This window comes from Haliotis rubra, unplaced genomic scaffold (genome assembly GCF_003918875.1).
Source record: "Haliotis rubra isolate DU_JTF1 unplaced genomic scaffold, ASM391887v1 Scf497, whole genome shotgun sequence".
Lineage (NCBI taxonomy): Eukaryota > Metazoa > Mollusca > Gastropoda > Lepetellida > Haliotidae > Haliotis > Haliotis rubra.
In genome coordinates this window covers 788817-803926 of record NW_025767187.1, presented here as the reverse complement: position 1 = coordinate 803926, position 15110 = coordinate 788817, and the positions used below count along the sequence as shown (strand labels likewise).

General features: G+C 37.5%; 2 protein-coding genes across 2 annotated transcripts; both read right to left on the bottom strand.

Moving 5' to 3' along the window:
* Positions 1–442: 442 nt before the first annotated feature.
* LOC124291574 (N-glycosidase Npun_R5314-like) lies at positions 443–2939 on the bottom strand. Its single transcript, XM_046728594.1, has 3 exons — positions 2549–2939; positions 1646–1797; positions 443–1111 (listed from the first exon to the last, which is right to left on the bottom strand). Exons 1-3 carry the CDS (start codon positions 2856–2858, stop codon positions 899–901), a joined length of 675 nt encoding a protein of 224 aa, XP_046584550.1. The 5' UTR covers positions 2859–2939; the 3' UTR covers positions 443–898.
* A 3655-nt stretch (positions 2940–6594) lies between these two features.
* LOC124291581 (guanine nucleotide-binding protein G(I)/G(S)/G(O) subunit gamma-7-like) lies at positions 6595–14418 on the bottom strand. Its single transcript, XM_046728605.1, has 4 exons — positions 14285–14418; positions 8667–8715; positions 8056–8072; positions 6595–7559 (listed from the first exon to the last, which is right to left on the bottom strand). The coding sequence occupies exons 3-4, from the start codon at positions 8057–8059 to the stop codon at positions 7336–7338; spliced, it is 228 nt and encodes a 75-aa protein (XP_046584561.1). The 5' UTR covers positions 8060–8072; positions 8667–8715; positions 14285–14418; the 3' UTR covers positions 6595–7335.
* Positions 14419–15110: the final 692 nt, after the last annotated feature.

Sequence of the window (15110 nt, the reverse complement as noted above, 5' to 3'; positions counted from 1 at the left end):
AGCACATGGCCAGAGGGTGGCGACACCTTTCCCGCCAGGGGAAACAAAGGGGAGCAACTCGTGGTGAGTACCAATTAGTGATTTTATTTTGAAGGGAGCTTCAAATAAGGAGATACAAGTGTTCCACTATGTTCGCAAGAAGAAGAAGACAAGCAAAAGAGCATGAGTCAGGATAAGGAAAAATTAATTGTTTTTTCATGACCCCCGACTGTATTGTACTGGGAAGCATTTCGAATTGGGGGGTCATCTAAAAAAAATAATTTTTTAAATCTTTAATCCTCACAAAGACAGGAGGGCCTGTGGACTGATTTTGAAACTCTGACATATCATCACTCAAATAAATGCTTAAATGATTAGTATAATAATAGTTTGGTGAGTGTAGTTTTACGCCGCACTCAGCAATATTAAGTATAATAACAGAAAATAACACCAACACTACAGAAATAATATCAACTACTCTGAAAAAATAATAAGTCTATACAAGTCCTTGTTTAACAACATCTCTGACGGTATTTCAATTTTTTTTTCCACAGCATGGAAGCATGGCCTGAGACAAAAGCCTCTTGTGACGAAAGTTTGGCAGTAAATTATAAAACAGAAACAATTAAAACACTTGCATCTCTACCCCATGATTCACATCCATCAGAAGGTCACGTCCATCTTTAACAACCTGTTTAAAAACATTTAACAAATAATATCTCCCAGCTTACATAATTGAAAATTTGGATGCAAAATCTAACAATTAATTGTTGTAGATATTGACACCCATCCGGTGGGTAACCTAGCAACACTTTGAAACACTCTTGTCACCATGGTCACCATGATCTAGGGCTGGTTGTCCATCATGCAGCAAGCATGTGGCTGAGAGATGGTACTACAGAGGTATTATGGTAAATGTTCATTTGAGTTCGTCTTGCTTCATCAGTTTCTCCCTAACCCTTGTCAAGGCAAACCCCAGGTAGTTGGTCCCCTTCCAACTCCTCTCATCCCAGGCGTTGACGTGGTCCTCCGCGTACCCTATCCCCCATATAGCATCCGCCGGACTGGCCTCTACCAGAGTCTTGGGGTATGTCGCGAATAACTGCTTCTTCAGGCCCTCATTCTGACCAAACTGAAACATAGTGGAAGAAATTGTATATGCATTACTTTAAAGCAACTGAAACATAGTGGAAGAAATTGTATATGCATTACTTTAAAGCCTCTTTTCATCATTGTTTGTTGTTTAACACCTCACTCAGTAATATTAGAGCCATGCTGTGGCGGTTTGTAAATAACTGAGCTTCGACCAGACAATCAAATGATTAGCAGCATGAGCATTGATCTAAGCAATTGGGATACAATGACATGTGTCAATCAACTCAGTGAGCCTGACCACCTGATCATCTTAGTTGCAGCATAAAACTAAACTCACTCTTTCCTTCTTTGCTTTTCAAACCAAGTCATGACAGACACAGGGGCATGTAACTAATACCCAACCTTGTCTGCATGTTTGTTTTCGTAGAGCATTAGATAGATGGTCGGGTGGGGACTTGTGGTTATAGACATGTATATCATGAATCTTGTGGTGTAAGGGAGATAACTCTCATTCCTGAGAATAACTGAGTAGAATGAATAAAGATCACTGAAATTAAGTATAATTAGGCACCTTGGCTTCATTCGCCTCCTCTACGATTCTGTGGCAGTTATTCTTCCATGTTTTATCATCCCAGTTCTTCACTTTCCGACCAAGGGACTTCTGTTGTTTAGGATCCTGTGTCTTGAGAACTTTTGCAGCATTTTCCTCATCAGCAAACAGCACTTGAACAAAAATGTCCAGATATTAATACCAACAATCGAACCATCATTACAAAACATGTACAATTTGAATAGTTGTCATGACATTTTATTCTGATGACTTAGTTAATAAAGGTGAACATGTACTACTTGACAAACCACTTATATTACCATGCCAAACACTGTAAGGGATCTAACAGTTATGACAAAAACCCTACATCATGAGTAGTCTAAAGGTCTCAGTCTGACTGTTGGATTCACCCTAACACCTTGTTTGATCGTTGTTTAATGCTACATATAGCACACCATCCCATATGTTTTTAGAATGGCGTCTGTGTATCTGTTGTTTCAGGAGCAGATCTTGAAAAGCATACAATAATTGTACACCAAACTGAGTCCATGGATAGGTCTAGTGGAATTTGTGTACTTTGAATTGTATAATTTTTTCAAGTTTCCATGGCTACAACAGGCTGGAAATGGTGACAGTACTGGAGCAGATCTTGAAAGACGTTCTATATTTCTTCACCAAACTTGGAGACCGCCGCTATGTACCATGGGGTATAGCTGGAATATTGCTCAGTGAGGCGTAAAACTGAACTCACTCACCAAATTGGGCAATGCACACTTCTTTTGATGATATGGGGACATAAAACAAATGTTTTAAGTTATCATGGTAACAAGAATCAATTATTTATTTCCACATGTATTTACCATTGAGGGGTAGATCTACTGTCTATCTATGACTAATTAGTCCTTTTCGTTAAAGTTCGCCTACCTGCTTTCTGGTACATCATGTACTGCTCAGCACAGTTGTACTTCTGACCATTCACCTCGAAACTTGCTGGGTACCACTGACTGAAGGGAGAATGAATTTTCCAGAAGAATTCGTATTTTTGTTTTGCTTCTTCGAGAGATGTTGCTCCACGAGTGCTTTCCTCGGCCCTTGGGCTGGCAGACTGTTTTTCGTTAGTAGGGTTCATGTCTGCAGTCGACATCGCTAACGACGTTCGGAATGGAAAGCAAACGTCACTTTTTATATACCCATTTGTACAAAGAAATAGATTTCGCAACGCAGTGTTATACATGAATCATTTTAGTTCGTGATTTCGTTGCAATCCCGGAAGTGTTTATAAATAATCTCTATTTTGTGATGTTTTCGGTACCGACAAGAATTCCATACGCTATGCTATAGGGTTCGCTTGTATGATTTGCATAGTGTACAAGTAATGTGTGGAGTAAGAGTAGCGACATCCGTGGCCGCTAGGGGGGGCGCGCGAGAATGAGCGTCAATGGTACAGGGTGGAGTAAGCTAGGCCCCGTCTCGCATGTCGCAATATACTGAAAAAATACTGACGCATAAAACCTAAACTGTAAATGAAGACCTAAAATAACTGTATCTAAGAATTGGCAACAAAACAAAGGCGTGTCTGCTGATGAGGTTGTCATATTTCGTGTTAAAACGATCATTTCCCGCGATCTTGTTTCGACGCTCAGGAGGGTGCCCTCAATTAACGCGTAATTGCAATAAATAGAGAGGGTGTCAAGCTATTATGGAAAGATCTGTACATTTCTAGACTCATTATTTTTTTTTTAAAGTGATGAAATAATTAAACTGCCTGTGTTTCAAGCTTTTTTATTGAAGATAAAATTGTTAGTTTCTAAGGATTTTCATTTCTTTATTAGGGGTTGACAAGGAAACCAAGGTGAGACTTTTTTCACCACAAGGCCAGAAGATACTACTTGGGTACAACAAAAACACACATACTGCTTGTTCATATACTGTACAGTTACCGACTCTGTCTAAACATGTGCACATAACACCTCGTGGGAATGCTTGATTGTGGCCCTGATGGGAATGCTTGATTGTGGTGCCTTATGGAATGCTTGATTGCGGAGCTGATGGGAATGCTTGATTGTGGTGCTAATGAAACTGCTTGATTGTGGTGCTAATGGGAATGCTTGATTGTGGTGTCAATGGGAATGCTTGATTGTAGTGTTGATGGGAATGCATGATCGTGGTGCTAATGAAACTGCTTGATTGTGGTGCTAATGGGAATGCTTGATTGTGGTGCCTTATGGAATGCTTGATTGCGGCGCTGATGGGAATGCTTGATTGTGGTGTCAATGGGAATGCTTGAGTGTAGTATTGATTGGAATGCTTGATTGTGGTGCTAATGGGAATGCTTGGATGCGGTGCTGACGGGAATGCTTGATTGTGGCGCCTCATGGGCAGCTTGATTGTGGTGTTGATGGGAATGCCTGATCATTATTTTGTTGTCACTTTTTGCTATTTTTTACGAGGGGGAACCACTTGCCGGTAGAACAGCCAGGTGTGCGAGTTGCACGTGTGACATTGAAATTTCACTACACACGCCTGTTAATTATCTGTCTGTTCTACCAGGAAGTTGTGCCCCTCGCAAAAATAGCAAAAGGTTACAACAAAATAAGGATCGTTTGTTAAACAACTGTTTTATTCGGGTGTCCAAAATTATGAGACAAATCTTCAGAGTTGGTCTGTCGATTTCATGTGACTGTGCAAAATTTGGTTTTGTTGCAATTATTAGATTTTGTGTTAGTGAGCATCTCATCGGTCTCAAATGAAATCAAACGGACTGTAAGGACCCTTGCTCCCTCTAGATACGCAGCGAATGGGACTTCAGCCATGAAGCGCTGCCTTGACAAATCCACCAAGAACGTTCCAGAGAATATGAAGACTCCCCAACAGTGCATCCTTCTACATTACCCAGAGTGTCAGACTGTGCTCCCGGTGGAGAACCTGGACACTCTACTGATCTGCGCCAAGAGATCAGAGGTACCAAACCACGGAAACCAAGGACAATGGGGTGCCTGACGACAGTGTACTTGGGATGCAAGCAAGACATTTCAAAGGCGAGGTCCGCATATTTGCTGCCCATGGTGACTTGACAAAATACTAACTGTTCACCTGTCTTTGAATCTGGAGTTATGTTCTGCTAATATTCACATTTAATACGCGAGTAATGAGTGAAAAATTAAAAAAAAGTCCAATCTTTAAATTCTCAATAATTTCTGGTTGTACTGTCAAGTACTGTCGGAAATAGAAAATATACCCGTTTTTTCGCATTTATATCTACAATTTATGTAGTTAATATGTGAAAGTGTGAAATACCTGCTAAACTAAGGTCGGCCTAACTAGAGTCTCAGTGGTAGGGAGATAGAAAACGTAGACAAAGGACTTTACTGAGGAGAGATTAGTGCAGAAATGAGCAATGCGGGGGTTTTTCTAAGTCCAAAGCGACTTATTTGGAACAGACCATGACTTTCTGCAAAATAAGTGTGTGAGAATATTGTATTACGAACGACACTTTTTAAATGCCCATTTCAAAATTAAACTTAGCTTAATTATAAACGATAGCTGACCTAAACAATAATAACTTTAATACTGAAACTATTAAGGATGTAGCTACAACGGAGTCTCACTATATCACTATAATAACAAACAGGTAGGAGCGGTCGTCTCAATCGGTCTCAGGACGGGTATCCCAGACGGCGGTTGGGATCGGGCCGGGGGATAGATATTTCACCAGAGATAAGATAAACTGGGGAAGCAAACGGCATGTCATAACAATTTACAAATAATACCCATGCCACCTATATATTTTGAGACATTTAATACGATGGCTGATTAAAGCTTTCCTGTGGGTATCATACTATTTTGCATAGCTCAACATAAACTTTATGAAAGGAAGACACATAAGATATTAATCGAAAGATGAGTGAGAGAGTTTAGTTTTACGCCGCACTCAGCAATATTCCAGCTATATGGCGGCGGTCTGTAAATAATCCAGTCTGGACCAGACAGTCCAGTGATCAACAGCATGAGCATCGATCTGCGCAATTGGGAACCGATGACGTGTCAACCAAGTCAGCGAGCCTGACCACCCGATCCCGTTAGTCGCCTCTTACGACAAGCATAGTCGCCTTTTGTGGCAAGCATGGGTTGCTGAAGACCTATTATACTTTGGATCTTCACGGGTCAATCGAAAGATAAACATATTCAACACACATGAGAAAGCATAATATAGCTTTGAGATGACCCCTTCTGCCCGTAGGCAACACATGCATTTCATGCCAGGCGAGTCATACCTGGCTGAGCGACCTAATTGCCATCTCTAGTCATGATCTATTGTTTTCAGCATCTATTGGTATTTTTTCTAAGTTTTGCCCAATTTTACAAGTAAACATGCTTTTCTGGTTATCCTATTACGCATTCCACTGAACGCTCAGTTAGGCCGATGCTGGTTATTTCGACATATGCTATTTGCAATTGTGTAAATTTTAGGGATATACAGAGTAACAGCCTAAAAACATTTTTTTTCTATTTCCGACAGTACTTTAGGCCATCAACCTCCAAGGCTGACACTGGGCCCTATGACTTCATCCATGAACCTCCAGTACTTCTATATACTTGAGGTAAGTAAATTGTATCAAGTGTATCAGACCCACTGTCTGATGCTCATCATCCACCATGTAGATGAAACTTATATCTACATACATAATAATTGTGTATATTCTTGCTCAGGCCCTGGTCTTGTCTTGTGAAGTTGCGACCATTATATATGTTTAGTGGTATGCTGCTTGTATATTTTCCTTTGTTTTCTTTTCAAATGTCAAAAAACCCTGAAAACCTCAAATAAATTCATTTAACAAAACCCATCAAAATGAAGAGTTACTTTACTGAATGTTCTGATAGTCCCTCAGTAAAGTCATATCAGGTTAAAAGTAAAACAAAATATTTAGTAATTAAGCCACTGGTTACATCAAAGAAAACAGAACTCAATATTTTATGTGGACATTTATTTGACTATACAATAAGATGAATCAAGATGTAAAAGCATTTTGGACAAGAACTGCGTAGAATGTACTCAAACATGTTTCAATAACATAAATAAAATCACATATTCCACATAAATATGATGAAATGTCAGATTTTAAATGATGCTTTGATTACTTAAGTTCCTCACCTATTACCACAGACCGCAAGCATCTCCCAATTCTTGAAAAGTGTAGATTAATGATGGTTCGAGTTTCATGTTTGCCACAAATATCGAAAAAAATGACAAACAGAAAAGCTTCCACTCATCATCACTGTAAGCTAACAAAGGACTATTGTTCAGCACACATGTTAAATCTCAACATTGTGTAGGAAACAAAAAATGATGAACTATCATGGACAGATGTGAAAACTTACCCTTACAAGATATGATTGTGAAGGTTATTTGCTGCTGCTAGTGATAGATCTGACTGATGTACAGGCTCGGATAATATATAGGAGTAGCTTTGACATAAATCATGACTTGCAAAGTCCCTTAAATCACATCTGTCAGCCATACGTATGAGGCAAAATGGCCATTTGTTGATACATGCACTTCGCTCACAGATATGGCTCCAGGAGCTCAGATCTCACAACACAAAGAAAAATACACAATACACGGGAGCTACACAAAATACAAGAGACAGATCTTGATGAGTCAGAGACAGGCACAGCGCCATGCAAGAGTTACCTCCCAAGGGGAGGTAACTCTATAAAATGGTGCAACCACCCTTTTCTTTGAAGGGGTTGTCACTTGGCTTGCAGAATCCCTTAATGAGGACGTCATCCTCTGTGTGGGAGTCACAGTACTTGACAAGGTCCTCGATACATTGGGACACCCTCATGCGCGTGATCTGAGCCTCGCAGCGGAGCTGATCGATGAGGCGGCGTTGTTGTTGTAGACCTTCTTGTAATTTATTCATTCTCATATCAGCTGTAGAGAGACAATGCAAATCAGTATGAGCAACATTCACAATTTTTAAGAGAAAAGTTCAAATAAAAATGATTAAGAGACCAACTTCATAAAAATATATTATCCACCATGAGATGATATACAGAAAGTCTTCAACAAATCTTTTAAAGTGCCCTGAGTTAATAAACACAGAATTAATAAATTGTGCAGTGAAATCACAAAGAACAGTTGATAATCTTCATTATAAGTGATTACTTACCATAAAAAAAAAACATTAAAGAAAATCAACAATATACATTTCTGCTAAAAAGGCGATAAATTTCTGATGAAGATAGTAAAAAAGTTGGTGGCACCTTTTGCCAGTCTGCTGTGCAAAGTAGCCTTTTACATTTTGCTAATTTTTTAAAGTATGTGTTCAATGTCTATTTAGACCTGTGACTGAATACTGAAGAAACACATATGTTTTTGTATTTACTAAATGATATCTTGCTATTTATGTGAAGAAAAAGTATCTTACCCATGTTTTGCCTGAATCTGGAAGACAAAATTTTATTTGGTGTAATAAATGACCCCCCAAAATGAAAAACAAATCATGAATGGTATCATCAATCCACACTTTAAAGAATGGATTATGAGTTGATACACCATATTAAGCAAGATGACAGGTATATCATGGCAACATCTAAATAACTAAATTTGGAAAAGGCAAACTAGTGGTTGAGAATATGAGCACCAATGTCCATGTCATGGCGACATGACAACACCCAGTCAGCCAGGTCACACACACTGTATCTCCCAACTGTCGGTAGTTCTTATGACAAGTGAGTATGGTTTTACGCCACTTTTAGCAATATTCCAGCAATATCACAGCAGGGGACACCAGAAATGGGCTTCACACATCGTACCCATGTGGGGAATTGTCTTCGGCGTGAGGAGCGAATGCTTTAACCACTAGGCTACCCCACTGCCTGCTATGACAATAAACTGGGGACCTAGCCTGCTCTGGAATCCTCACAGGAACATTTCAAGATCAAGGAGTGTCAGGGACTTCAACAACAGGAGGCAAGTGTCATTGTGAGCATACTGGATGGTTTTTTTTTAAAATAATTTCAAAGTGGTAATACTTACGAGAAATGTTGTCACACACAGTTTGTGCTCTGAGACCCAGGCCTTACACCTGAAATGACAGAAAGCTCATTGATAATTCAACATCTCAATGTATGATCATCATGCAGAATGTGAAAAAGGAAATTCAGGCAAAACTAGGACTGAAAATGTCCACTGCAAACAGCCTCAGCATGCACATCACAGTGTTTATAAGAAAAAGAGTCCGCGAAAGACTATGGCTTCTTGCCATGGTTAGACGGGGATATCGTTACTGAGCTTTAACAAATTGAACCCATATGGTGAAACAAACCAGGCTTTTGGCAAGACTATCCGACACTTTAACCACTGTCAACAACCGTTCCTCACAATCAAGAACAAAGTCCAAGGTTCCTCATCATAAGGCTAACCAAACTGATGTTGAAAGCAAACTCAAGGGTTCTATATTCAAACACTGTAGCAGGAAATTACATGACCCTACAACCTTCCTCAATGTCAAACACTTAAGACTTAATGTCTTAACTTTTTATTTCCTCAAACAGCTGCCTGTCAATAGTTTCATGTCTGTACAAGAAACATGAGTGTTTACTTCATATTGAAGAAAACATCAAATATCCTCTATTGTGTCACTATATCGACCAAGCATTGTTGTTTCTATACACAAACAAACTTGTCCCTACCAAATGTTGATCCTCTGAAGGGATCACATCGCATAGGTGACAAAATGAGTCCCAGACTCACAGATAGACATGACAAAAACAGACCTTAAGATGTAATGTAAAAATAGTTCTTCTCTTCAATACAAACTACGCCTAAGACTTGGTTGCAGGTGTCATGTGAACTGTGATTCAGCAATTTGGTGTATTTCACATCACTTTCAACCTACATAGTTGCCATTATTTTGGGATGAGTCATATTTTGCTTACCAGATGTATATTTGTCAACTGTAGTTCATACAAACGCATTCAGGAAGCTGTGACGGATATTGTATATTTATATATATTGTGGTGGTGTGTGGTCTTGTGCATAGAGACCAGGTCACAAATCAGGTGAAGTTAAGTGACGCTGGTCATGGAGAGTCCTCGGATGGGTGACCATGTTTGGTAGCTTGACTCCTGAGAGTCCTCAGTCCTGCCCACAATGAAGCACATGTGACATTAGACTAAGGCTTAGTCTCTGAATATATATAATTTTGATAGTAACATACAAGCCCATTTAAATTGAAAAGGAGCCCCAGGGAGACCAGAGATTCAGAACCTGAGGAAATCTAGACTTGCTTTATTTAGGGCTTTAGCACTGCATAGAGGCTTGGCAGTAGGGAAAATAATGTGGTTCGGGGACTGTGAGACAGGCTAATGTGACATGTGTGGTCTCACATTATAGTGTGTTTGGCTCAAAAGTGGACCAATGATATTGCAACCTAACTCGAAAAATAATAAACATATAATACTCAATGAAATGCTGATCATAATCAAAACATCAGACCAACTCTGTGATTTATTTGCAGAATTTATGTCCTAAAAATAAAAAAGTTGTTTAACAAACTATCATTAAAATTTGGACACAGTTCACTTAGTGTTACGGGAAGAGTGCAGAGAAAGGGACAGCCAGGTATTCGAGCCGCATGTGCACAAGTGCCGACAAAGTTATTGATTTATTAACCTGTGTTGTGCCGTCTCCATCCTTTCTCGCACACCTGGCTGTTCCTTTCTTTGCACTCTTCCTTCAAAACACTTAGTGAACTGTGTCAATATTGTAATGATAGTTTGTTATGGCTCAATAATAAAAAAAATATACAGTGTATCATTATGACTGTTTACACAGCAAGGTGATGCTGTGGAGTAGTACAGTGATGTACGTCCCTGACACCAGCACGAACAGGTGTGTCTATCACCTGCCTGCCAGGTACCCAACACCTAGCCTAACAACAGCTGAAACACATGATATTGTCAACAGAATACTGGGTGAGTTTACACCGCTTTTAGCAATATTCCAGCAATATCACGGCAGGGGACACCAGAAATAGGCTCCACACATTGTACCCATGTGGGGAATCGAACCCAGGTCTTCGGCATGACGAGCGAACACTTAACAGAGAGACCTCCTATAATGTGGGACAACATGCCAACATGTCAAAACACCAAATTAATTACAAAACATACAAAAACAAATATCTTGGAGAAGCATTCTTTTTCTTAAGTCAACATTTGTTGGCATTGTGAATTAATGAGCAGAGTGGCCATCACGTGACCTGACATCATAGTGGAGAGTTGCTGCCTCAGTACATGAATAGTGCTGCTAACCAGCGTTCTCCATGGCATTACCACACAATAACACTGATGATAACGTTGTAATTTAGCACAATGACCATACATATATTTGTTCATCAATATGAGCAAATGGTTTGATGACTTAGTTTTGACAGTAGCATGAAAACTGAGGTAGATCTATCGGTGAAGACGATCAATCAGATGTCACTAGGTAAAGACTAGGCAAAAGAAAACTTTCGATAGAAATATACTATATCTAGGCTAGTTGTTATACAATGATACTGTTTAGGCTAGTTGTTATACAATGATACTGTTTAGGCTAGTTGTTATACAATGCTAGTTGTTATACAATGATACTGTTTAGGCTAGTTGTTATACAATGATACTGTTGAGGCTAGTTGTTATACAATGATACTATATCTAGGCTAGTTGTTATACAATGATACTGTTTAGGCTATTGTTATACAATGATACTGTCTAGGCCCTAGTTGTTATACAATGATACTGTTTAGACTAGTTGTTATACAATGATACTGTTTAGGCTAGTTGTTATACAATGATACTGTTTAGGCTAGTTGTTATACAATGATACCGTTTAGGCTAGTTGTTATACAATGATACTGTTTAAGGCTGGTTGTTATACAATGATACTGGTTAGGCTAGTTGTTATACAATGATACTATATCTAGGCTAGTTGTTATACAATGATACTGTCTAGGCTAGTTGTTATACAATGATACTGTTTAGACTAGTTGTTATACAATGATACTGTTTAGGCTGGTTGTTATACAATGATACTGTTTAGGCTAGTTGTTATACAATGATACTGTTTAGGCTAGTTGTGTTATACAATGATACTGTTTAGGCTGGTTGTTATACAATGATACTGTTTAGGCTAGTTGTTATACAATGATACTATATCTAGGCTAGTTGTTTATGCAAATGATACTGTCTAGGCTAGTTGTTATACAATGATACTGTTTAGGCTAGTTGTTATACAATGATACTGTCTAGGCTAGTTGTTATACAATGATACTATATCTAGGCTAGTTGTTATACAATGATACTGTTTAGGCTAGTTGTTATACAATGATACTGTCTAGGCTAGTTGTTATACAATGATACTGTCTAGGCTAGTTGTTATACAATGATACTGTTTAGGCTAGTTGTTATACAATGATACTGTTTAGGCTAGTTGTTATACAATGATACTGTTTAGGCTAGTTGTTATACAATGATACTGTTGAGGCTAGTTGTTATACAATGATACTATATCTAGGCTAGTTGTTATACAATGATACTGTTTAGGCTAGTTGTTATACAATGATACTGTCTAGGCTAGTTGTTATACAATGATACTGTTTAGACTAGTTGTTATACAATGATACTGTTTAGGCTAGTTGTTATACAATGATACTGTTTAGGCTAGTTGTTATACAATGATACTGTTTAGGCTAGTTGTTATACAATGATACTGTTTAGGCTAGTTGTTATACAAATGATACTGTTTAGGCTGGATTGTTATACAATGATACTATATCTAGGCTAGTTGTTATACAATGATACTGTCTAGGCTAGTTGTTATACAATGATACTGTTTAGGCTAGTTGTTATACAATGATACTGTTTAGGGCTAGTTGTTATACAATGATACTATATCTAGGCTAGTTGTTATACAATGATACTGTCTAGGCTAGTTGTTATACAATGATACTGTTTAGACTAGTTGTTATACAATGATACTGTTTAGGCTAGTTGTTATACAATGATACTGTTTAGGCTAGTTGTTATACAATGATACTGTTTAGGCTAGTTGTTATACAATGATACTGTTTAGGCTAGTTGTTATACAATGATACTGTTTAGGCTAGTTGTTATACAATGATACTATATCTAGGCTAGTTGTTTATACAATGATACTGTTTAGGCTAGTTGTTATACAATGATACTGTTTAGGCTAGTTGTTATACAATGATACTATATATAGGGCTAGTTGTTATACAATGATACTGTTAAGGCTAGTTGTTATACAATGATACTGTTTAGGCTAGTTGTTATACAATGATACTATATCTAGGCTAGTTGTTATACAATGATACTGTTTAGGCTAGTTGTTATACAATGATATGCTGTTTAGGCTAGTTGTTATACAATGATACTGTTTAGGCTAGTTGTTATACAATGATACTGTTTAGGCTAGTTGTTATACAATGATACTATATCTAGGCTAGTTGTTATACAATGATACTGTTTAGGCTAGTTGTTATACAATGATACTGTTTAGGCTAGTTGTTATACAATGATACTGTTTAGGCTAGTTGTTATACAATGATACCGTTTAGGCTAGTTGTTATACAATGATACCGTTTAAGATAGTTGTTTTACAATGATACTGTTTAGGATACAAATGTAGTTGTTTTACAATGATACTGTTTAGGATACAAATGTATACAATGATACTGTTTAAGATAGTTGTTTTACAATGATACTGTTTAGGATACAAATGTAGTTGTTTTACAATGATACCGTTTAAGATAGTTGTTTTACAATGATACTGTTTAGGATACAAATGTACTTGTTTTACAATGATACCGTTTAAGATAGTTGTTTTACAATGATACTGTTTAAGATAGTTGTTTTACAATGATACTGTTTAGGATACAAATGTACTTGTTTTACAATGATACCGTTTAAGATAGTTGTTTTACAATGATACTGTTTAGGATACAAATGTAGTTGTTTTACAATGATACTGTTTAGGATACAAATGTACTTGTTTTACAATGATACTGTTTAGGATAGTTCTTATACACTGACATTGTTTACTTACTTCCAACTAATATTATGTTCACGAAGTAAAAACTTGTTCATATATTTCTATTATTGATGTCTAACACAACTTTATTTATATCAGTTATGCTGACTTTATTTTAAAAAGGTGTATGTAAAGTATATGGTTCTGGGTATTAACCATTTCTATATGAATAAGTAAATGAGAAAAAAATCCACAAACAAATTATTTTTTAGTTATTTCCTAACCAATCCATTAATTCATTTTATAGTACAGGATCAAAAATATTTTCAAAATAGTCAAAACAAAAAGTGAATACATGTGGAAGTGAACTTATATTATAACTAAGGCTATACTTGATACCTAACACAGGCCTTTGTTCTGATACATCGCTGTAAGTTAACCCTACATCAACCTGTACGTCATCCAGAAATCCACACAAATCCTACACCATATTCACTGCATATTAATCCCACATGCAAATCCATAAATCCTACACCATATTCATTGCATATAAACCATTATTAACCCAACCTATGCATGTAATTTCATCATAAAACAACCATCGACTCCCAACTTACCTTAATCCAGTTCAAATGTCTATGTGGATGTTCTACTTGTGTGTGACCATTCAATGATTTATGACCAGTACACATGAAATAAACACATCAACAATCCATCACCAGGCTGTTGTCAATACCAGTCTCGGTGCCAGCTCCCACTAACATAGCAGGTGATAAAATGGGCTGGGTGATAAATGTTAAAAAGCCCTGTTGCCATGGCAACTGGGTATTACGCATGGTGTCTCATCCTGGTAGGTCAATCTGATAAGCATTACCAGGGCAGTGTCTCTGATTCTTGCTGAGCAATTAGACAGAAATCAATCAGATTATGGTGTGATTTAATCACTTGTGAGAAGGGGACCAATTGTAATTGTAGCACTGCTTGACTGACTTCAGATGTATCATGCTGAACTGGGAACTTATTTCCTTAATTTCAGAAGTATTTAATAGCTGGAATACAATGAATTCAAATTCATTGAATTGCCAGTAGTCATTTCCTTCCCTGTATTTATTTACATGTTTGCCAACATAAACCTCAATTTTATATTCTTCCTCGTTCATGTAAGAACTCACAAAGCAGCTCCATAAAAAGCAGAAATACTTTCAGAAACTGTGCTCAACTGGTGGTTACTTATTAAATACACTGCATGCGATACTGTGAAATGTCTACAAAAAAGGTCATGATATGGCTGAAATACTGCCGATGTAACTAAAATCCTAATTAACTCACTCACTCACTCTACAAATTATAATTCTGTCTTAATTCCCCACTTCTGTCAAATGAAAACTTGAAGTACCCTTGCATATTTTTATTCTTCACATAAGGAACAGGGTGTATTACTTT

Bases quoted from the DNA above. Each gene is read 5' to 3' on its own strand.
- LOC124291574 (XM_046728594.1), bottom strand. From the start codon at position 2,858: ATGTATAACACTGCGTTGCGAAATCTATTTCTTTGTACAAATGGGTAT. The intron at 1,798-2,548 runs GTAGGCGAACTT...TTTTTGTTCAAG, and splicing joins CATGATGTACCAGAAAGCAG to TGCTGTTTGCTGATGAGGAA. The intron at 1,112-1,645 runs GTGCCTAATTAT...ACTATGTTTCAG, and splicing joins AGGAGGCGAATGAAGCCAAG to TTTGGTCAGAATGAGGGCCT.